We start from the raw sequence: 25,332 nt of genomic DNA, 5'->3' as shown, positions 1-25,332 counted from the left end.
ATGGAGCGCCAAGTGTCGCATGGAATATTTCGTTACGATGGAATTATTATTTTTTAAAGAAATGACAGCATTTTGTAACTAAATGAATATTAATTTTTGTCCACGAAATGATAATTTCGTAACGAAACATTCCATGCGACACTTGGCGCTCCATGGTTTTTGTCCATGGTCTTAACCATGGTTTCATTCTTACCACCTTCTTGAATTCGGGCCAATATGTCTATGTATACACACACACACATATATGTATGTATATATATATATATATATATATATACGCATATATATATATATACGCGTGCACACACGCATGCATAAAGAGCTAGCGCCATTATCAGACACACGCATAAAGTATATACGTGTATGCATACAGACACATACACACACACAGAGGTCACACACACACACACACACACAATCACGGACTCGGTCAAACGTTGACACTTAATCAATATTTCGTTTCAGCAGAAATGAAATACATCGATGAACTGTTCAATGTATTGCAATTTCCTTACTCTCCTTCTTCCTGCTCCTGATGATCCTCATTTTCTTCACCTTCATCCGCTAAATCATTGTCTGCCGAAGTAACCATAAAGCAATAGGTCTTCCCATACTCTTGGTTGAAGTTACTGTCGATGTAAGAGACGTGTGACGTCAGAAGCGAGAGCCTGGGCGCATTTCACAATTTCACACGTAGAGGGCGTTGTATTTTTACTGCTTACAGTCACATGTCGTTGGAGATGACTTCTTGTCGTGCATCCAGCTGTATTTCTCGATAGTTTCAACAAGCCCAATGTCGTAAGTAGCCCGATGATGTAAATTACCAGAAATTTAAGTATTCCAGATCCGATATGCCAAAGCGCATTTAATGACATTTATGCGTGAGTGAGAAATTTGTGTTGGAAAATTGGTTGATGCATATGAAGATTGCGTGGTTGGTGTATTGCATTGCATGCACGTTATGTGATAGCGGGCCGTTCGTTCGAACGGAGTAGGCATCGTAGACACACATGGATAAACTGTACAATTGTATATGTACTGTAATGAAACAAGTTGCAAATGAGTGTATGTACGGTAGCTTAGTTGTCAGGAGATTTATAGCGAGTGTTTTGGCCGTAGTTACAGTCATTGTTATAGATGAATAGTAAGAGAAGTTGCACAGTGAGTACGGTATAGTGATTAGATATGTAGGAGCCTTGTGTATGAAAGTAGGTCACAGGGTCATTACAGTAGCCAGTCTCGTTACAGTTCAGATGTTTATACAGAGTTTATAGATACATAATAAGCAGCACAGTCATGTTGTGTAAGAAAAGGGTGATTTATTCATATACATAATTTGAGTCGCAAGAGACAGTGGTGTGCTCATGCAGGCAAACAATGATTGCTGATATACAGATGTGGGTATCTGTAGAGAGTGTACATGTGTATTATAAATCATATAGTGAAGGTACACATCAAGTATAAACATATGGGGGTATCTGAATACAATACATTGTACAGTCAGATGGTTATTAAGTGATGATTTACTGAGTTTAACAGTAATCGTTCTGTTGTACACTGTTCATGATACTCATTGAACCTTGTTTTCTTTTGTCATTAAATCAAGGTTGAACCGCTCGCTCGCTCGCTCTCTAGCCAGTCGGCTTGGGGTTTTGCCACTAGCAGCTTGTTGCTGCTTGATACCAATTGCAGGCGTGTACTAGTTTGCTGATGTGAACTACTCTGCGTGGTCGACTTGGTGTCAACATATTGGTGTCTGGTTTGAATGACTGGAGAAATGCAGTGCAGTTGAGGTGGATGTGACCATCTACCAGCTACACACAGTTCAACGACAGCTTGGAGTTGAAGTCATCCAAGATGAACGACATGGATGGTGGTGAGGAGAGGAGCCCGCAACCGTCAGGTGGTGGTGTCCAGCCTGATGACGTGCGTCCAGAGGACTCGGTGAGTCAGTGTGGCAGCAAGGCGAGCTCCACTTCGTCACGACTGAAAGCCATGGCCAAGAGAGCTGCGTTGGAGGCAGAAGCAGCTGCCCTGGAGGAGCAGCAGTTGCTGGAGTTGCAGGAACTCCAGTTGAAGCAGCGAAAGAGTCAACTGAAGTTGAGAACGGAACTTCGCATCGCTAAGGCGGAGGAGGACATATACCAGCAGGCTGAAGCGTCGAGTACGCCTGTTGAGTCTCCAGATGCGAAAGGAAGAGGCGATGACACATTGCCTTACCCAGTTGGTGGAGTAACAAGTTTGCCTGCTATTCAGATGCTGCAACAAGGTCAACAGCAGCTGGTTGATACCCTTCGGCTCCCACAAGTGCAGCTTATGAAGTTTGATGGAAACCCTTGAGGTATTGGGAATTTTGGAAAGGTTTCGAAGTCAGCGTCGATCGTGTTAACGTAGATGACACGGAGAAATTGACACGCCTTCTTCATTATTGCATCGGTGAGCCAAGGAAGCTGCTTCAAGCGTGTGTTATCATGCCACCTGAGCAAGGATACCAGAAGGCCAAGCAGCTATTGAAGCAGAGGTTCGGCAACTCCGTTTCCATTGCTGATGCATGGATGAAGAGAATAACGGAAGGCGGAAGGATCTCCCCGCATGATGGAAAGGCCTTGACCGAATTAGCCGACGATATGACGGTCTGCTCTATGTCTATGAAGGCGATGGGGTTCGAGAGTGAGCTCTCGCCCCAGAGTGTGCTTCTTGCGATCGTCGGAAGACTTCCGAGTTTTATCAGAGGGAGATGGCTGACGAGAGTGGCTGCTATTCGGAGTCAGGATAGAGTGCCAAGATTCGACGATTTACTTGAGTTTGTAAGGGCTATGGCAGTGGAGCAGAACGATCCTGTCTATAGCAGAGGGAATCTTCCTGAGGAGAAGAGCCCACGCCAGGGTGCGACAGTAAAGTCACAAAGGAGCTCCAGGCCAAAGGCATCATTTGCTGTGAGCAGCACATCGAAAGAGGCACTGTGTGTGCGATGCCGTGGCAGGCATCAGTTGCTTGAATGCCAGCAGTTTCAAAGACTGACTCCAAAGGAACGATTGGGCGTAGCGAGAAAGGAGCGGCTTTGCTTCAACTGTCTCAAGCCAGGGCATATGGTGGGAAATTGTCAGTTGAAGAGAACATGCCAGATCGACGGATGTGGGAGGAAGCATGCCACGCTTCTTCATGTCCCAGCATCTCCTACGCGTGCGCAACCAGAGCCTTCTCAACAAGGAGTTGGGAGCTCAGAAGGTGAACCTGTCGAGGCGCAGAATGGGTATTCTGTCGCAACCGGTCATGCCACAGGGGCCGGCAGCCAAAAGGTTGTGTTGCCTATTGTTCCGGTTAGCGTTCGGGCCAAAGGAGGAACAGTGACTGTACAGACGTATGCCTTGTTGGACAGTGGTTCGACCAGCACCTTCTGTACAGAAGACCTTGTGATGCAGCTGGGGGTTACAGGCAAAAGACAGGTGCTGGCGATGTCTACTCTCGAGAAAGCACGCAGCCAAGTGGAGACCATGGTAACCAGTCTGGTGGTACAGAATCCAGACATGTCGCATGCCGTTGACTTGCCGACCGTCTATACAAGGAAGTCTCTGAACATCAGCACAGCAAACGTCGCAAGAGCTGAGGATATCGATTCATACAGACACCTCTCTGATTTGGATTTTCCTTGTGTGCATCCTGTCAATGTTGAGCTCCTCATCGGTCAAGATGTTCCGGAGGCGGTGATGCCGTTAGAGGTGCGCTCTGGTGGACCTGGGGAGCCATATGCCACCAAGACGACCCTTGGATGGGCACTTCAAGGTCCCTTGAAGACAGGAGAGAAGGGAGATGTGTGCGCACATTTCATTTCCAACACAGCTCTTGAAGAACAAGTAAAGAGGTTTTGGACTTTGGAATCTACTGAAAGCCTGTGCAGTAATGAGAAGGCCACGTCAGTCAATGACAAAAGGGTACTGAAGGTATGGAATGACACCGTTTCCATGAGTCATGGGCACTATGAGCTCCCCATTCCCTTCAAGGAGGAACCAGTTAAGTTACCTGACAACCGACATGTCGCCCTCTGCCGACTGGAGTCTCTGCGAAAGAAACTACAGAGTAATGTACAGCTGCACCAGAAGTACAGCTGTGAAGTAGCTGCCTTATTGGAGAAAGGCTATGCAGAAGAGGTGCGATATGAAGACGCCAATGCAAGAGGACCTGTTTGGTACTTGCCCCATCATGGAGTACTCAACCCCAACAAGCCTGACAAACTGAGAATTGTGTTTGACTGTGCCTCGAAGTGTCAAGGGAAGGCACTGAATGATGTAGTGCATCAAGGCCCAGATATGACCAATAACCTTTTGGGTGTGTTGCTGAGGTTCCGGCAAGAACCAGTAGCTGTGATGGGAGACATAAAGGAGATGTTTCATCAAGTGAGAGTACCACCAGATGAACGAGACATGCTCAGGTTTCTTTGGTGGCCAGAAGGAAACTTGAGTGAGAGTCCCAGGACGTACCGGATGTGCGTTCATCTCTTCGGAGGAACATGGAGCCCGAGTTGTTGCAGCTATGCCTTGAGACACACAGCTGAGGAGTTCAAGGAGGAATTTTCTGTAGCTGCAGTACGGTCTGTCAAGCAGAATTTCTATGTGGATGATTGCCTGGTGTCAAGCAAGACTGAGGAAGAGGCAATACAACTAGTAGATGAGCTGACTCGCCTCTTAGAGAAAGGAGGATTCAGACTTATGAAATGGATCAGCAACCGCCCAGGTGTAATCCAGGCAGTGTCAGTAGAGCAGAGAGCCAAGACTGTTATTGGCTTAGATTTGGACCATGACGCCCTACCTGTGGAGAGAGCTCTTGGAGTTACGTGGGATACGGAGCATGACTGTTTCACGTATCAGATAACCCCACGTTGCAAACCATTGACGAGAAGAGGGATTCTGAGCGAAATTGCCTCCATCTATGATCCTTATGGATTTGCAGCTCCATTCGTGATGAATGCGAAGATGCTTCTTCAGGAACTGACTGCCTTGAAGTTGGGATTCGACGACCCAATACCAGCCGAGCATCGTGAAAGATGGCTGAAATGGAAGGAATGTCTGCCTGAAATGAGTAAGGTGAAAGTCAGCAGGTGTCTTAATCCAGCAGAACTGGAAGGAGTGACTGACTATGAACTTCATCACTTCAGCGATGCCTCTGAAAGGGGGTATGGCGTTGTGTCGTATCTCCGCACAGCTGATAGCAGAGGAAACGTCCGCTGCAACATTGTCATGGCGAGATCAAGGTTGGCTCCCATGAAGAAGATGACAATTCCCAGGCTGGAGCTGATGGCAGCAACTCTTGCAGTCACCATAGATGCAATGATCAGAAGGGAGTTGGAGTTACCGCTGTCTGAATCAATCTTTTGGACTGACAGCACCATCGTATTGCATTACATTTGCAATGTGGACAAACGGTTTCGTACGTTCGTGGCAAACAGGATAGCTACGATACACGATGGTTCACAACCAAGACAGTGGAGACATGTTAGTACAGATCTCAACCCAGCTGATGATGTCTCTCGTGGGTTGAAACCAGATGGACTGTCTGACAGGTGGATTCAGGGACCCGAATTCCTGTGGAAACCAAAGGGTGAATGGCCAATTCACCAAGTGACCGGGAACTATGATGGTGAAAACGACCCAGAAGTGAAGAACGAGGCAGTCTTTGCTACCCAAGCTGAGTCAGCAACAACGATTGATGAGTTACTCAGTAGATACTCTTCATGGACAAGAGTGAAGAAAGCTGTGGCGTATTTGAGGAGAGTTGGAAGCTTTCTACGACAGAAAGCAGGTCACGACGTCGCCTTTGACCCAGCTGACATGAGTAAGCCACTCTCAGTGAAGGAGATGGATGGAGCAGAGAAAGCCATCTTTCGTTTCATTCAAAGGAAGTGCTTCCGTGAGGAGTACAGGTGTTTGGTGAATGAGACAGATGGTAGGTCAAAGGTCATCAAGTCCAGCCGTCTGGCCCGCTTGGACCCTGAAGTGACAGAGTGTGGACTGTTACGTGTAGGTGGACGGCTGCAAGGGAGTACTGTTGCAACGAGGCTGAAACATCCAGTCATCCTCCCAAGGAAGCACAATGTTGTGAAGCTGCTGATTCGTCACTACCATGAGCGATGTGGTCACTCAGGAAGGGAACACATGATGTCACTGCTCAGAGAGCGGTGTTGGATCTTGGGTGCACGGGCAGCAGTTAGAGAAGTCTTGCGAGATTGCGTGACATGCAAAAGGCAAAGAGCCCAGCCCGGTGTCCAGAAGATGGGTAATCTACCGAGTGAAAGAGTCACGCCCAGCAAGCCGCCCTTCAACTTCGTAGGAGTGGACTGTTTTTGACCGTTTTATGTCAAGCAGGGCAGAAACCAGTTGAAGAGATATGGGTGCATTTTCACCTGCCTAGCTGTGCGGGCAGTGCATATTGAAGTGCTTCACTCCTTGGAGACAGACGCTTTCATCAATGGCCTGGAGAGGTTCATCGCACGCAGAGGTAGGCCAGAAGTGATCTGGTCTGATAACGGTACCAACTTTGTCGGCGCAGACAGGGAGCTGCGTGAAGGGATCCAGCAGTGGAATCAGCGATGCATCCATCAGTTTCTCCTGCAGAGGGAAATTGAGTGGAAGTTTAACCCACTATCGGCATCACACATGGGAGGATGTTGGGAACGCCAGATCCGGACAATTCGTAAGGTAATGAATGCCTTGCTAAAGCAGCAGAGCCTGTACGATGACAGCCTAGCTACACTGATGTGCAAAGTTGAGTCTATCATCAATGGTAGACCACTGACTGTGGTATCTACAGATAAAGCGGATCCTGAGGCCTTGACACCTAACCACCTCTTGTTGCTGAGACCTAACAACACACTGCCTCTTGGTGTGTTTGACGAGAAGGACATGTACTGCCGCAAACGTTGGAAGCAGGTGCAGTATAAGGCAGACCTCTTCTGGCGGAGATGGATCAGGGAGTATCTGCCGACTTTACAGCTGAGACAGAAATGGACCAGTGCATCCAGAAACATTGCAGTAGGTGACATCGTTCTGGTTGTGGAGGTCACACCGAGGAACAAGTGGCCTATGGGACGAGTAACGGAAACCCACGTCGGTGGAGATGGCCTGGTGCGGTCTGCAAACGTGAAGACATCAGGTGGAGTGATGACGCGACCTATAAGCAAGTTGTGTCTTCTGGAGTGTGTGGAAAAGTCGGTGTAGGAAGTTTTGGTTATTTTCTTACTACGTGCCGTATGAGTATCTGAGGTGCGAGCCAAGCGCCGCCTCAATGCTCAGTGGTACATGGTGATTTGGATCATCTGCAAGATGTCAAGTGTGTCATTACAGCGCGAATGATAGCGATGTACTTAGTGAGATTGAATTTCCATGCGAAATAGTACAAAGAGGTGCGAGCCAAGCGCCGCCTCAGTGCCTTTTCGAGTGGGATTTCCTCAAAGTCACAGTTTGATTGACATCGTGGACAGAGCTTGCAAGCGAACAGTTTCCAGAGGTAGAGAGAACGCTGGACTGAAATGTTGGACATTGGTATTAACCGATGCGTGAAGCAACAAACTCTGAACAGCTCTGGAGAACATTTGAGAACGTTCGCATTATGTTTGTTGTTAAGTTGCAAGTTATTGTTATTTCATGAGTAAATATATATCCTGTATGATGTCTTCCTTTAAGTTAGAGTGGAGGGATGACTTGTAGCATTTGAGTTGGGGAAAACAACTTTATTTAATCTAGACACTTTATGACTCATCATTTGTGTATATATGAATCATAGCAAAGGAGAGAGAGTAAAGATATACCTTCCCCTTTTGATTATTTGGATCATATGTGGAGCTGGAACGTGTAAGGTCTGAAATTAAGACTAGCACTTCAGTTTAAAATGTGGGTGATTCAGGGTCTGAATTTGAGACTAGGTATATATAGGGTCTGGACAGCAAAGACTAGCATCGTCAGATGTGAGTCTGAAGTCAAGACTAAGTTTCGGTAATAATGAGGTTTTGGAGCAAGACTACTAGCATTGTAATAACTCTGGTAGTATAAGACCTTGTGGGGTCTGATTTAAGACTACAACAAGATATTTTGAGGTCTGATTTAAGACTACTGTGGTGATTACAACATGTAGTGGTATTCAAAGTGCATACTTTGATTGTTTTGCATTATATGGAGCATTGTGCATGATGTACAAGTATATAGTACCATTGATTCAAGGGGTCATATGATCTTACAACAGGGAAGTTATTTCCAGAGCATATTGTTGGTCAGATATAGGGAAAGGAATATACTGTACGTGTAGCGTCCAATTTAGTGTATGACTTTGAATCTGTATTAATCGCAGTGTGTACAACTGTATGAGTACAAGGTAGGGAATACAAGTGATTATTCCAGTTTGGTGTGACAGACGGAAAGAGGTTTCCTCTCAGAGAATAGTTCCTTTGTTTATATTTTGTGATCTGTTGTATGTTATACACGACTAGCATTTACAGGAATGTATAGAAATGCATCGTTTGATGCAGCTTGATATTTTGGATGTTATCTTCATTGTTAGACGCATCAGGTGTTGAAAGAAAAGCTCATGCTCATTTCATAAGATTGATGCATTTGTGCAGACGTGATTTGTTACGAAAGGTGTCAAGTTCGATGAGTATTATATATTATGTTAATAGCTGGTCAGATTTAAAGGCACATAATGTATGATGTGTGTTTGAAAGGCATTAGGAATAATAGATTGGGTATATGTTCATGTAGGTTCACATATAAGGGGCCGGGATGTAAGAGACGTGTGACGTCAGAAGCGAGAGCCTGGGCGCATTTCACAATTTCACACGTAGAGGGCGTTGTATTTTTACTGCTTACAGTCACATGTCGTTGGAGATGACTTCTTGTCGTGCATCCAGCTGTATTTCTCGATAGTTTCAACAAGCCCAATGTCGTAAGTAGCCCAATGATGTAAATTACCAGAAATTTAAGTATTCCAGATCCGATATGCCAAAGCGCATTAAATGACAGTTATGCGTGAGTGAGAAATTTGTGTTGGAAAATTGGTTGATGCATATGAAGATTGCGTGGTTGGTGTATTGCATTGCATGCACGTTATGTGATAGCGGGCCGTTCGTTCGAACGGAGTAGGCATCGTAGACACACATGGATAAACTGTACAATTGTATATGTACTGTAATGAAACAAGTTGCAAATGAGTGTATGTACGGGAGCTTAGTTGTCAGGAGATTTATAGCGAGTGTTTTGGCCGTAGTTACAGTCATTGTTATAGATGAATAGTAAGAGAAGTTGTGCTTACAGTGCACAGTGAGTACGGTATAGTGATTAGATATGTAGGAGCCTTGTGTATGAAAGTAGGTCACAGGGTCATTACAGTAGCCAGTCTCGTTACAGTTCAGATGTTTATACAGAGTTTATAGATACATAATAAGCAGCACAGTCATGTTGTGTAAGAAAAGGGTGATTTATTCATATACATAATTTGAGTCGCAAGAGACAGTGGTGTGCTCATGCAGGCAAACAATGATTGCTGATATACAGATGTGGGTATCTGTAGAGAGTGTACATGTGTATTATAAATCATATAGTGAAGGTACACATCAAGTATAAACATATGGGGGTATCTGAATACAATACATTGTACAGTCAGATGGTTATTAAGTGATGATTTACTGAGTTTAACAGTAATCGTTCTGTTGTACACTGTTCATGATACTCATTGAACCTTGTTTTCTTTTGTCATTGAATCAAGGTTGAACCGCTCGCTCGCTCGCTCTCTAGCCAGTCGGCTTGGGGTTTTGCCACTAGCAGCTTGTTGCTGCTTGATACCAATTGCAGGCGTGTACTAGTTTGCTGATGTGAACTACTCTGCGTGGTCGACTTGGTGTCAACATATTGGTGTCTGGTTTGAATGATTGGAGAAATGCAGTGCAGTTGAGGTGGATGTGACCATCTACCAGCTACAGTCCCATTTGTGTTTCTCACTAGGGTTGTGCACATTGATATTCTCTTGTAGAGAAATGACGTCAAAACTGTTGCACTTGTCGTATAGCAGCTGATAGCCATCCAGGAACTGATCGATATTCACGCTATATTCAAACACTCTGTTACAGATCATTCTGTCCCAATGTACAGCGTCAGCCGGGAAAGTATCCAGAGCTGCTAAGTCAGGACGGGCATGTTTCAGAAATAATATCCACTTATCGAAAAGTCTGCCATTATCGATGGCCTTGTTCGCTCTATAAGCCACTCTAACCATATGTTTTGCAATAATTCTATACAGGTCCCAGTGGTATGGCATCATTTTCGTGCTCACTGAAGCATTTTGAGCGATTAGATTTCCGTATTCTCTAGCAATACATTATCTGTAAGCACTTGGCTTCTTAACCGATGTTTGTGCTTGAGAGCAATCTACACATGAATGCTCGATGGCTAGATTATTCGAGAAAGGGCATTCATAAAGCAGCAACTGAAGGAAACTGGCATTAAATGAGTCACAGCTGGAGTATAAAGAATAACTTTTGGGAGGAAAAATCGTCGACCGGCACACACTAAACATAGATTGAAGCTTATTCATCGTGTTCACCTTTACCGCCTAAGGTACGTTCTCTCCGTTATAGCAAAATGCATCGTGGTACCATGTTTTTCCATTTGTTACCCACGCCGATGAAAATCGGCAGGTAGTGGGGTGGCTTAGTGAAATTATCGTGACACGGCGGACAAAAGCATGATTTTTTCACCAAAGGTACTTCATGATGTACCTTCTCAAAAAATAGGGTGCTCCAAGAAAATTGATGCTGGGAAGGAGGTCAGAGGTCAAAGGTCAATGACCTTTATTTGTGAAATAGGTTTGTTGGCTATTTCTGAGGTCAGGAATATCCAATCTGGATAAAACTTGGCAGGAAGAATATTGAGAACAAGTAAAATATTTTGATTGAATTTGGGGTGAATTTTCCAAAGGTCAAAGGTCAAAGGTCAATGAACTTTTTCTAAAAATCATGTTTTTGTTTATTTCTCCAGGTAGGAAGATTCAATTTTCACAAAATTTGATATGAACGTTGTATAGAAGGTACCAAGAGTATAAACCAGGGGTCAAATATTATTGTTGATTTGTGCGTTGCCATGGCAACCCAAAACTAGGGTTTTTAATTGAAGTTAGTTACAGGAGGCTATTTTCCAGTTTGGAAGAGATTCCATTTGAATAGGTGCAACTGATCAACGGGATGTATAGAGGTTTGAAATACTTTTCATTAGTGTTAAGTGGTATGTTGCCATGGCAACTACATATATAGATTTTGGTTAAACTTAAAGGAGACTTCAGAACTTATGAATTTGAAGAGATTTCCATCAGGGTTGGTATAATTGATCAACAAAAAAGTAGCCAGACAAAGATTTGTCACCTATATAGCATGTGGGTTGAGTGAATGCAGCAACAATAGTAGAACACATCAGTGAGAGTTTGAGGAAAATTGGACAATCTGTTCTAAAGTTATGAATTTTTGAAGTTTCTGCTCATGCAGTCGAGGCTGGATGAGAAGACTACTATACCTTGTAATGTCACATGTGTACAACGATATAAAGAATGAATAAAGAAAATTCAACATAAATTATTTTCGCTTACAAAAGGATACTCGACTTCTCTTTCAGAAGGCAGGGGGAATAATATTACCCTTGACATACGTCAGTAGCAAGTCAAAGAAACTATGTGAACTTTATTCAAAAAGTATGGTTTTGTGAAATTCTCATTTCATTTTCCTTAGAATGTGCACATGTGACATCATACACTGTGGTAGTCTTTTCATCCAGCCGCGACTGTGCAGATACCTTAAAAAATCATAACTTTTGAACGGATTGTACGATTTTTTCCAAGCTTTCTGTGATGTGTCCTACTAATATTGTTGTATTCACTGAATCCACGTGTGCATGAAGGTGGACTTGTCCTTTAAGGACAGATTCTGAAAGAGCAGACTGTAAGCTTTAAAATGATGTATCACACAATCCAAAGGGATTCCCCTAACCTATCTAAATAATAATACCGGTACTGGAAAGAAAGCACACACTCTGGATAAGTATGAACTGAGAAAAGAGGCTGCATTGTCTATTTTAGCGTTCAATCTTTACCAAGCTGTCTCATGTCATTATGTTCATCTTTTCTTCCCCCCTCCAATTTTCATTTGAGTTTGTCATTATTAATTTTTGATGATAAGAACGATGCCACAAGGCATTGTTTCTTAAAAATGCTTCAACTGCTCCTTCAGGTCCAAAATCTACATTTATATATATTATTTTCCTGATCTCCTCAACATTTTCCAAAAATAAAGCATACACCTTTTATGCATTGAGTCCTCCTTTTTGTGGATAATTAAAGGCAAAAACCCAAAATTAGTGCTTGAAAATTATTCTTAAGTGTGAGTTACGGATAGAAAGAACCTCTGTAAAAAATGAATCTGTATAATCAATGTTAAGTATTGTTAATAACACAAAATGTGAACAATATTTCTATGATAACATGTTTCCAGACTAAACCGTCCGCATTTATGCTTTAATGAGAAAAATACTGATATCTCTTTATATGTTTGCTTTGATTGTAAAAACTGTATATGGTAGGATGTCTTGTGATACAACAGGGGGGCATTTCATGAAGCAGTTTGGTCAGATATTTTTCTGACAAACTGTTTCAAACTACAGAAATCCTTGCATCTGATTGGCAGAGAGCAAATTTGTCCGACAACTTGTCGGACAAAATGCTTCATGAAATGCCCCCAGACCTACACATATTATGCATAAAATGTGATATCCTGAACATTTTTTTCAAGTCACTCTCCCAAAAGTGTATATATATAGGACCTTTAAGTTTTTCTTGTGTTTGTTCCTGGCAGATTACTAGTACACAAAACAGAAATTAAGGAAATTAAAATGAATATACTGAAAACCAAAACTACAGATACTAATAACTTACTTCATTCTTCTCTCCCCACCCCACCCCTTCTTTTTGGTTTCTTGATATACTAGTAGATCTAGCTGACTTTGATAATTGTAATTATGTAACATCATCTTCAATTGACAAGGCGATAAAACTTAACAATCATTTCATTATGCTGCTGGACTAATGGGGTTAGTTGAACTATATTGTTTTTAATGTACTATACTTTTTCCTCCTATCAATCACATGTATTTTGGGTGGAATGTATTTTGACATAAAGCATCATAGAATCAACCGCCTTTGGGTCGGGAATTTTGTCATATTATATTGTGATTTAGATCCTGCTCTATGCCGATTTTGTTTCATTTCTATCAACTTTTTAAACTTCCCCATAGACTTTGTTCACCAGCCAACTACATCCCACCCTCTTTGGATAATGTGAACCAATCAAACATTGCTTTTACTTTTTAATAACATGTCTATACATAGCTATCAGACCAAAAATATTCAAACCGCTTTAAGTCTTTATGAGTGAAATTACAAATATCAATATATCTTTAAAAATATTCAAATTGTCTAAATTCAACTTCATCTATGAAAACAGACTTTTAACCTTTTTAAACATTTGAATACCCCCATAAGAAATAAGAAACATATAAAGAGGGGAGGTGCCGACTATAAAAATTGCTTACGGGAACCAGGCAATCCCTGCGCTAAACCTATGGAATTCACACAATTTTGGAGGAAACGGGTTAAATTTGTTAGGAAATATGTAAGGCAATACCCAAAACCTTAAGTTCTCAATGGAATATGCAGCTCTTCTACTGGTAAACTAGTAGTTCTGGGAGAAAAAATGAACTGTGACATAGTCCTACACCTGGCTCAGTCATTGCCCAAGATTTAAAGTATCTGAGCCAGAGTCACATGTCACTCTTTGCCATTTCTCTACAGGAGGTAGACAGTACTAAAAAAATCCTTTACCAGAAATTATATGAAATTATTTAATGAAAAGGTGCTTAAGAAAACTGGACTATTCCAACACACCTCCCTCAGGTCCGCAGCACAGATTAACCACCTGTTACCATAGGAAAACCAGTAAAAATGGTGTATTACTGTAAACATGCACATAATATGTCGTATTATGGGTCTGAATTTTAAGACTAGCAACCATGTACATTGCATTGCATTGTACAGAAACCTGGCGAATGCCCTGTGTGTAGTCTTTGAATTCAGACATTATTGTTATGTACAAATTAAGGGCATTTTCTCATTTTTTCTGTTAGCGGATTTCTTGGAGCACCCCCTAATTTTGATCCTCATATATATACAAATGTCTGAGGAAAAAATGACACTTTTGTCCGGCGTGTCACGATTATCAGTATATTTGTCACTAAGCCACCCCACTAAGGGGGTTATGTAAAGGGTTCCGTATGTTGTTTGTTTGTTTGTTACCCACGCCGATGAAAATCGGCAGGGGGTTATGTAAAGGGTTCCGTATGTTTGTTTGTTTGTTTGTTTGTTTGTTTGTTTGTTTTTTTGTTTGTTTGTTTGTTTGTTTGTTTGTTTGTTTGTTTGTATGTTTGTTTGTTTGTTTGTTTGTTTGTTTGTTTGTGTACAAGATAACAAGAGAACGGGTAAACGGATTTGCACGAAATGTTCAGGGAATGTTTGGATAATGACAGGAAAGAATCGATTAGATTTTGGTGATAATCGGTTGACCCTTGCAAATTCTGTGTGACCTTGAAGTTTTGACCCCATGGTATAGTGACCATTCCGAAAATTTCCCGTTTCTCACTTTGCGATTTTCCGCTACCATACGAACACATAAACTCCCCAACGATCCGACTTCGCTGCTCAAATGTTCGTAAGAATTCCGAAATTTACGTTTAGGCCTATTTGAGGGACTATGTCCTTCTAGATTTATGAAAGTTCGTTCTCCGTCATCACAAACTGGCCCGTATTTTGATGATTTGTCAAATTAACATTGATTGTTTTTTTCGTTGGAGGAGCATTTTGCTCGGTCGCAGTCACACTGCACGATATGCGTGCTCAATGTCAATGCGTGTGCAAGGCCGCTGAAAATGCATCGCGCTCTACACTGTTGGTGCAAAATTGCACCGGGGACGTTGCGGCGCTCGTTGGTGGCCGAATACTGATGCAGTAGACATTTGCATTCAACCCTTGCATTGAATAATTCCCGTAGACACTAATCATAGGGGTAATTGCCTAGGGGGTACGTAAATTTTGTTTTTCTTTTTTGCTTTTGTGGATACCATCAAAGATCGTACACTCATACGACCTTTGATATTTGATGATTTTTCAAATTAACATTGATTGTTTTTTTCGTTGGAGGAGCATTTTGCTCGGTCGCAGTCACACTGCACGATATGCGTGCTCAATGTCAATGCGTGTGCAAGGCCGCTGAAAATGCATCGCGCTCTACACTGTTGGTGCAAAATTGCACCGGGGACGTTGCGGCGCTCGTTGGTGGCCGAATACTGGTGCAGTAGACATTTGCATTCAACCCTTGCATTGAATAATTCCCGTAGACACTAATCATAGGGGTAATTGCCTAGGGGGTACGTAAATTTTGTTTTTCTTTTTTGCTTTTGTGGATACCATCAAAGATCGTACACTCATACGACCTTTGATATTTGATGATTTTTCAAATTAACATTGATTGTTTTTTTCGTTGGAGGAGCATTTTGCTCGGTCGCAGTCACACTGCACGATATGCGTGCTCAATGTCAATGCGTGTGCAAGGCCGCTGAAAATGCATCGCGCTCTACACTGTTGGTGCAAAATTGCACCGGGGACGTTGCGGCGCTCGTTGGTGGCCGAATACTGGTGCAGTAGACATTTGCATTCAACCCTTGCATTGAATAATTCCCGTAGACACTAATCATAGGGGTAATTGCCTAGTGGGTACGTAAATTTTGTTTTTCTTTTTTGCTTTTGTGGATACCATCAAAGATCGTACACTCATACGACCTTTGATATCATCACACTCTCGGCTTGCTATAATCAAAATATCCCGCAAGAAAACGGCGTATTTCTCGATTTTTAGCGCTTTTTCCGCGACCCGTCGCGTAGACAATACTCTTAAAACTGGACTTAATTCGCGCGCGCTTGGAAAAGTTCCGATTCTGCACTTTTGACGGTGGAATTTGGGATTTTCGATGGATTTTTGGAGGAGACTTAGAGACTTTCCTGTACGTGAATGAGTGTTAATACCGTATGTGTAATGATGTGATTTGCGTGTGATGTGACTGTAGAACCAAAGATCGTACACTTCAGTGTACGATCTTTGGTAGAACTCACTGGCTGGTGATAAAGCACACTGGCAATTAAGTGGCCGAATTCTGGTAGATGACCGAATGCACATTATGTTTACCCCGACTTTGTACTTAGGCGTGGGTCTGCCGCCTTTGACGGCCCCTCTCTAGTTTGTTTGTGTGTTTGTTTGTTTGTTTGTTTGTTTGTGTACAAGATAACAAGAGAACGGGTAAACGGATTTGCACGAAATGTTCAGGGGATGTCTGGATAATGACAGGAAAGAATCGATTAGATTTTGGTGATAATCGGTTGACCCTTGCAAATTCTGTGCGACCTTTAAGTTTTGACCCCATAGTATAGTGACCACTCCGAAAATTTCCCGTTTCTCACTTTGCGATTTTCCGCTACCATACGAAAACATAAACTCCCAAACGATCGGACTTCGCTGCTCAAATGTTCGTAAGAATTCCGAAATTTACGTTTAGGCCTATTTGAAGGACTATGTCCTTCTGGATTTATGAAAGTTCGTTCTCCGTCGTCACAAAGTGGCCCGTATTTTGATGATTTTTCAAATTAAAATTGATTGTTTTTTTCGTTTGCTCGGTCGCAGTCACACTGCACGATATGCGCGCTCAATGTCAATGCGTGTGCAAGGCCGCTGAAAATGCATCGCGCTCTACCCTGTTGGTGCAAAATAGCATCGGGGACGTTGCGGCGCTCGTTGGTGACCGAATACTGGTGCAGTAGACATTTGCATTTAACCCTTGCATTGAACAATTCCCGTAGACACTAATCATAGGGGTAATTGCCTAGGGGGTACGTAAATTTTGTTTTTCTTTTGCGCTTTTGTGGATACCATCAAAGATCGTACACTCATACGACCTTTGATATCAACACACTCTCGGCTTGCTATAAGCAAAATATCCCGCAAGAAAACGGCGTATTTCTCGATTTTTAGCGCTTTTTCGGCGACCCGTCGCGTAGACAATACTCTTAAAACTGGACTTAATTCGCGCGCGCTTGGAAAAGTTCCGAATCTGCACTTTTGACGGTGGAATTTGGGATTTTCGATGGATTTTTGGAGGAGACTAAAGGACTTTCCTGTGGTGAATGAGTGTTACCGTATGTGAAACTAGAGAGGGGCCGTCAAAGGCGGCAGACCCACGCCTAAGTACAAAGTCGGGGTAAACATAATGTGCATTCGGTCATCTACCAGAATTCGGCCACTTAATTGCCAGTGTGCTTTATCACCAGTCAGTGAGTTCTACCAAAGATCGTACACTGAAGTGTACGATCTTTGGTTCTACAGTCACATCACACGCAAATCACATCATTACACATACGGTATTAACACTCATTCACGTACAGGAAAGTCCTTAAGTCTCCTCCAAAAATCCATCGAAAATCCCAAATTCCACCGTCAAAAGTGCAGAATCGGAACTTTTCCAAGCGCGCGCGAATTAAATCCAGTTTTAAGAGTATTGTCTACGCGACGGGTCGCGGAAAAAGCGCTAAAAATCGAGAAATACGCCGTTTTCTTGCGGGATATTTTGATTATAGCAAGCCGAGAGTGTGATGATATCAAAGGTCGTATGAGTGTACGATCTTTGATGGTATCCACAAAAGCAAAAAAGAAAAACAAAATTTACGTACCCCCTAGGCAATTACCCCTATGATTAGTGTCTACGGGAATTATTCAATGCAAGGGTTGAATGCAAATGTCTACTGCACCAGTATTCGGCCACCAACAAGCGCCGCAACGTCGCCGGTGCCATTTTGCACCAATAGTGTAGAGCGCGATGCATTTTCAGCGGCCTTGCACACGCATTGACATTGAGCACGCATATCGTGCAGTGTGACTGCGACCGAGCAAAATGCTCCTCCAACGAAAAAAACAATCAATGTTAATTTGAAAAATCATCAAATATCAAAGGTCGTATGAGTGTACGATCTTTGATGGTATCCACAAAAGCAAAAAAGAAAAACAAAATTTACGTACCCCCTAGGCAATTACCCCTATGATTAGTGTCTACGGGAATTATTCAATGCAAGGGTTGAATGCAAATGTCTACTGCACCAGTATTCGGCCACCAACGAGCGCCGCAACGTCCCCGGTGCAATTTTGCACCAACAGTGTAGAGCGCGATGCATTTTCAGCGGCCTTGCACACGCATTGACATTGAGCACGCATATCGTGCAGTGTGACTGCGACCGAGCAAAATGCTCCTCCAACGAAAAAAACAATCAATGTTAACTTGAAAAATCATCAAAATACGGGCCAGTTTGTGATGACGGAGAACGAACTTTCATAAATCTAGAAGGACATAGTCCCTCAAATAGGCCTAAACGTAAATTTCGGAATTCTTACGAACATTTGAGCAGCGAAGTCGGATCGTTGGGGAGTTTATGTTTTCGTATGGTAGCGGAAAATCGCAAAGTGAGAAACGGGAAATTTTCGGAATGGTCACTATACCATGGGGTCAAAACTTCAAGGTCACACAGAATTTGCAAGGGTCAACCGATTATCACCAAAATCTAATCGATTCTTTCCTGCCATTATCCAAACATCCCCATAACATTTCGTGCAAATCCGTTTACCCGTTCTCTTGTTATCTTGCAAACAAACAAACAAACAAACAAACAAACAAACAAACAAACAAACAAACAAAAGAGGGGCCGTCAAAGGCGGCAGACCCACGCCTAAGTAGAAAGTCGGGGTAAACATAATGTGCATTCGGTCATCTACCAGAATTCGGCCACTTAATTGCCAGTGTGCTTTATCACCAGCCAGTGAGTTCTACCAAAGATCGTACACTGAAGTGTACGATCTTTGGTTCTACAGTCACATCACACGCAAATCACATCATTACACATACGGTATTAACACTCATTCACGTACAGGAAAGTCCTTAAGTCTCCTCCAAAAATCCATCGAAAATCCCAAATTCCACCGTCAAAAGTGCAGAATCGGAACTTTTCCAAGCGCGCGCGAATTAAGTCCAGTTTTAAGAGTATTGTCTACGCGACGGGTCGCGGAAAAAGCGCTAAAAATCGAGAAATACGCCGTTTTCTTGCGGGATATTTTGATTATAGCAAGCCGAGAGTGTGATGATATCAAAGGTCGTATGAGTGTACGATCTTTGATGGTATCCACAAAAGCAAAAAAGAAAAACAAAATTTACGTACCCCCTAGGCAATTACCCCTAGGTTGAATGCAAATGTCTACTGCACCAGTATTCGGCCACCAACGAGCGCCGCAACGTCCCCGGTGCAATTTTGCACCAACAGTGTAGAGTGCGATGCATTTTCAGCGGCCTTACACACGCATTGACATTGAGCACGCATATCGTGCAGTGTGACTGCGACCGAGCAAAATGCTCCTCCAACGAAAAAAACAATCAATGTTAATTTGAAAAATCATCAAATATCAAAGGTCGTATGAGTGTACGATCTTTGATGGTATCCACAAAAGCAAAAAAGAAAAACAAAATTTACGTACCCCCTAGGCAATTACCCCTATGATTAGTGTCTACGGGAATTATTCAATGCAAGGGTTGAATGCAAATGTCTACTGCACCAGTATTCGGCCACCAACGAGCGCCGCAACGTCCCCGGTGCAATTTTGCACCAACAGTGTAGAGCGCGATGCATTTTCAGCGGCCTTACACACGCATTGACATTGAGCACGCATATCGTGCAGTGTGACTGTGACCGAGCAAAATGCTCCTCCAACGAAAAAAACAATCAATGTTAATTTGAAAAATCATCAAAATACGGGCCAGTTTGTGATGACGGAGATAGTCTGAGAGCTGGCTGCTGGTCAATTTACCCCATCAAGCCCATAAGGTTTGACCCCTCAGAGTTGCTGGGGCCACCCTCCTCATTAAAAAAATGCCCGTCAGCCTGGTCCCTGAGGGCGGGTTCGGCCCCCAGGGACCCCCCGAAAAGGCCCTCCGGCGGGTGTAATTTACCCCATGGAGCCCATGGACCAAACTTGGCCTATATGAATGTCCTATGGGTGTACATAATCAAAATATAAAAACTGACAAAATATCTGGTCGGGAAAGGGGTTGCCAGACCGCTTGTTTGCAGGCATAAAACCTTGTTTTCGGTCAAGGAGTCTGCGCCAAGACTACACTGTCCCATAGGCCCTGTACTGTAACGTCTCCCAACAGGCTGACGGACAGTGCCAGTTAGTGCATGTAGTAGTCTTGGCGCAGACTCCTTTACGCCCAACAAGGGTTTGTGCCTGCAAACTACCCGTTATACCCTGGGACCCAGGGTAGTTTGCATGCACAAATTGACCACGCACACACCCACACCCACACACACCCACACCCACACACACACGCACACACACACACACACACACACACATTCACACATGACTCTATGTATACTAAGAATACCGTAACACAAAACATGACCAGTGGTTTCTCCATACAGCCATGATACCTTGCACATACCTATAATTATTATGTTCATAACTTTTGAATGTTTTACATCGATACTATCAGTGAACCTTCAAGCAGGAACACTGAAGAGATTTTGAAATTTGTGTGAAATTGTATTCTGTTTTACTGGCCACACAACCTGCTTACCCTTTATTATGTATCCACCATATAAGACAAATATATATATATACATATATATATTTGGAAAATACTGAAATAAACCCTTTGTTGTGAGTAGACGTCAGTTTCTCAAATCATGCATTATACTGTATGATAGACTAAAATGTGAAATTATGTTTTATATTATATGAAATAAATTCATGCCAAATACTGGTCAGTTCAGGAATCATAAGACTGCAACTGAAACATGTGCAATGCTTATCATAGGCCTACATTATACGTAATTTATGTAAGCTTTAGTCTTCCATAGAGTGTGATGCATGGTTTGATGTGTAATTGCCATGGTTTTGAATGGCAACTAAATCATAAATATGAACTAGGACCTGCATTGTAACTGTATATAGAATGGTATGTGACACCCTGGAAGTATTATCTTTTTTTTTTGGGGGGGGGGGAGGGGGATAGACAAAGTATCTCAATGAGGAGTTGACAAAAATTCTAATATAAAAGAGAACACAACATGTAAATGCTCTCAACGTGCATGCTATTGTTAAAGAAAAGAAATTAAGCTAACATTTCATTTAGCTGGTAATTTTATGTTTCACGTTGTGTGTATATGTCCCGGGTTAACGGCAGTCATATACTATGATGCGCTCTTTGCAGTGTGTGACACCGTAGGTTGAGTTTTGTTTGTGTGGGGCTGGGGAACTGAAGATGAAGTACAGTGTATCTCCAGAAATAAGGAGTTGACAAAACTGCTGATATAAAGAGACCACAAGACCAAGTTAATACTTTCAGCCTATATGCTATATAAAAAGAGAGCTATTATGTTTCAACTTGGTGTGTACTGGTCACGGTCATTGGCAGTGTTTGCAGTATGTGACACCATTTGTGTGGGGCTGGGAACTATTATAAATAAAATGTATCTCCAGAAATAAGAAGATGACCAAAAAAAAAAAAGTGCTGAAGAGATGAAGAGAACACAAGATCAAAGTAAATGCTCTTGGCCTGTTTATTTCCATTACAGAAAGTTAGCATTCTATTGTGAAGCTTGTTATTTGAGGTTCCAAGGAAGAAATACATGTATATAGAACACCGTAATTACATGTTCATTAGTATTATAGATATGCAGATATTTGTCCGAAACTATGAGGTGACATGCACTACTGAGTATGAAAATTGATCAATATCATTTCCAAAACCATTAAGCTCCTTCCTTATGTTATGCAGTTTATTCTGATTTGGAATTTATTAGAGTCAAATAAAGGAAATGTTGGCATGGATGCTGTAATCCTTGCCTATTTTATACATCAAAGGGTGGTTTTTATCAGCCAAAAACACAAAAAGTTATTAGTTTGAGGTTTTCAAAGGAATCTTATATTAGGATTGAGACTTGTTATTTGTATCTAAAAGAGGATATCAAGCAGGAGAAAAAGAAGTAATCCAAGCTACATCCCACTTGTTGACATAAACTTTATTAGAGTTATGTTTAATGCACGGTTGATGAACATGTTTACTTAAATGTGTTATACAACTGGCCTTTAGCGCTGTTGTGGTTGGTCTTAAACTGAAGTTTACTCACAACAAAGGTTTTTCAGCATTTTCTGAAAAGCTCTATTTGAGTCTCATAAGGTGAATACATCATACAGAAAGAGTAGGCTGTGTGGCCAATAAAACCTAATACAACTTCACATAAATTTCAAATTTCTTCAGTGTTCCTTAAAGGTGTATCAATTGATAGTATCCATGTAAAACATTCAAAAGGTATGAACATCTTATAGGTTTGACATTTATTATGTGCAAGGTATTATGGCTGCATTAATGAAAAACCTATTAATTGTAACATGTTTAGTGTTATGGTATATACAGTTGTACATAGCGTCATGTGTAAACATAATTGTGTGTGTGTGTGTATGTGTGTGTGTGTGTGTGTGTGTGTGTGTGGGGGGGGGGGGGTGGGTGGGTGTGTGTGTGGTCAATTTATGCATGCAAACTACCCTGGGTCCCAGGGTATAACGGGTAGTTTGCAGGCACAAACCCTTGTTGCGCGTAAAGGAGTCTGCGCCAAGACTACCACATGCACTAACTGGCACTGTCTGTCAGCCTGTTGGGGGACGCTACAGTACAGGGCCTATGGGACAGTGTAGTCTTGGCGCAGACTCCTTGACCAAAAACAAGGTTTTATGCCTGCAAACAAGCGGTCTGGCAACCCCTTTCCCGACCAGATATTTTGTCAGTTTTTATATTTTGATTATGTACACCCATAGGACATTCATATAGGCCAAATTTGGTCCATGGGCTCCATGGGGTAAATTACACCCGCCGGAGGGCCTTTTCGGGGGGTCCCTGGGGGCCGAACCCGCCCTCAGGGACCAGGCTGACGGGCATTTTTTTAATGAGGAGGGTGGCCCCAGCAACTCTGAGGGGTCAAACCTTTTGGGCTTGATGGGGTAAATTGACCAGCAGCCAGCTCTCAGACTAAGAACGAACTTTCATAAATCTAGAAGGACATAGTCCCTCAAATAGGCCTAAACGTAAATTTCGGAATTCTTACGAACATTTGAGCAGCGAAGTCGGATCGTTGGGGAGTTTATGTTTTCGTATGGTAGCGGAAAATCGCAAAGTGAGAAACGGGAAATTTTCGGAATGGTCACTATACCATGGGGTCAAAACTTCAAGGTAACACAGAATTTGCAAGGGTCAACCGATTATCACCAAAATCTAATCGATTCTTTCCTGTCATTATCCAAACATTCCCTGAACATTTCGTGCAAATCCGTTTACCCGTTCTCTTGTTATCTTGTACACAAACAAACAAACAAACAAACAAACAAACAAACATACAAACAAACAAAAAAACAAAAAACAAACAAACAAACAAACAAACGGAACCCTTTACATAACCCCCTGCCGATTTTCATCGGCGTGGGTAACAAACAAACAAACAAACAAACAAACAAACGGAACCCTTTACATAACCCCCTGCCGATTTTCATCGGCGTGGGTAATGATGTGATTTGCGTGTGATGTGACTGTAGAACCAAAGATCGTACACTTCAGTGTACGATCTTTGGTAGAACGCACTGGCTGGTGATAAAGGACACTGGCAATTAAGTGACCGAATTCTGGTAGATGACCGAATGCACAGTATGTTTACCCCGACTTTGTACAAGGCGTGGGTCTGCCGCCTTTGACGGCCCCTCTCTAGTTGATAATGTCATTATTTAAGATATCGTCTAAGTGGAGCAATCCAAACTTTCTGCTCCATGGAAAACACCAGAGTCTGGAGGTAAATCTCTCTTCTTCTTCTTCTTCTTCTTCTTCTTGTCGAAAGAAGACTTCGTTTTCCATTACCCATTTCAAGGTACTATCATAGTATTGACATGTTTCCAGCACTGAATGACAGTAGGCCCTATCAAAAAAAAAAAAAAAAAAATGTAAGCTTAGTTAACCATGCCGGCTACCTATCGTATCTCACACGAACATTTTTGTTTCCTTTAATGAAAACGAAAATTTTGAATTGACAGGTGTGTCAAGTTACAGTATAGGTATTTTCATGACAAAATTTTCTTCTGATGACTTTCATGATGTATTTCTTCTAATGTTAAAAAGAAATAAGTCTACCCACAACAATCAAAGCGGCCAATATGACACTTAAGACTTTTTACTAACTCGAATCATTAAAAAAATATCTAAACAGGAACAAAATACTGGAATGATATCTCAGCGAAAGTCAGATGTTGTTTATCATTGTAATTCTGTGAATGTAAATTAAGACCGTATCAAAATAGAATAATTACTACAAACATGTCCACATCTTGTTAGAATGATGTTAAATATGTTGTGCTGCACTGCTCCGTTGTTTCCACTCGCTCTCTCGAATTCCAGCCTACTAGTGTTCCTTATAGCATTTTCACTCACGTTTGAAGTTTGATAGGTTGAAAATCATGTTCGTAATTGTTTATTTTCATAATTTCATTTTGATTTTTTAAATCTTATTTTCCATTGTACATCCAAGCTGATGTCATGTATCATTCTATTTTGTTATGTTTCATGCATTTTGTCATGGAGAACTATGAAAATTAATTGAAACTGAAACCGAAACTAAGCACCTCCAAAAGAATATAAAAAAAAATACAAGAAACAAATGAATAACTTGGAAGAAAAGAGAAACGGCAGATGGCGAAAGGCTTCTAAGGCTTTAGACTTACCCAAAGGTGGATCGTGAATTCTGCATATTATGGCGCCTGTTACCTGTTTTATACACATGCTCTCAAGAATGTTCCCTTTAATCATCAAACTTGTGGCTTATCATGGCCTTCGATCAGCAGTATCTATATCAAGAGAACGTACAATGGAAGTCTGAATGGCACGATGTGTCATGATGTACCAATGCAATAGCATATATTTATTTTTTATAACATTTTGTAATTCTGTCAAATGTTGGGAACACAGTGTAGAAACCAATATACATGAAATGGATACTCGCTCATTCTTCAGCGTGCTAAAGGCGTTATATGTTTCACAAAAGTATGATTATGTAGTTCGTGATGAGCTTAAC

General features: G+C 42.0%; 2 protein-coding genes across 2 annotated transcripts; both read left to right on the top strand.

Moving 5' to 3' along the window:
- Positions 1–649: 649 nt before the first annotated feature.
- On the top strand, positions 650–2,582 carry LOC139707923 (uncharacterized). The gene is made up of 2 exons (XM_071619917.1): positions 650–798; positions 1,607–2,582. Exon 2 carries the CDS (start codon positions 1,858–1,860, stop codon positions 2,338–2,340), a length of 483 nt encoding a protein of 160 aa, XP_071476018.1. The 5' UTR covers positions 650–798; positions 1,607–1,857; the 3' UTR covers positions 2,341–2,582.
- LOC139707912 (uncharacterized) lies at positions 2,472–7,211 on the top strand. Its single transcript, XM_071619906.1, has 2 exons — positions 2,472–6,320; positions 6,360–7,211. Exons 1-2 carry the CDS (start codon positions 2,472–2,474, stop codon positions 7,209–7,211), a joined length of 4,701 nt encoding a protein of 1,566 aa, XP_071476007.1.
- The last annotated feature ends 18,121 nt before the right edge of the window (positions 7,212–25,332 follow it).

Source organism: Diadema antillarum, unplaced genomic scaffold (genome assembly GCF_040938485.1).
Source record: "Diadema antillarum isolate AM-2024a unplaced genomic scaffold, OU_Dant_1.0 seq00001284_RagTag, whole genome shotgun sequence".
In the NCBI taxonomy this organism is placed as follows: domain Eukaryota; kingdom Metazoa; phylum Echinodermata; class Echinoidea; order Diadematoida; family Diadematidae; genus Diadema; species Diadema antillarum.
The sequence above is the reverse complement of the archived record's forward strand: the minus strand, read 5'-3'. Positions and strand labels throughout refer to the sequence as shown.

Coding starts and splice junctions, on each gene's coding strand:
- LOC139707923 (XM_071619917.1), top strand. CDS start 1,858: ATGAACGACATGGATGGTGGTGAGGAGAGGAGCCCGCAACCGTCAGGT.
- LOC139707912 (XM_071619906.1), top strand. CDS start 2,472: ATGCCACCTGAGCAAGGATACCAGAAGGCCAAGCAGCTATTGAAGCAG. Junction 6,321..6,359: donor GCAAGCCGCCCTTCAACTTC/GTAGGAGTGGAC, acceptor TATGTCAAGCAG/GGCAGAAACCAGTTGAAGAG.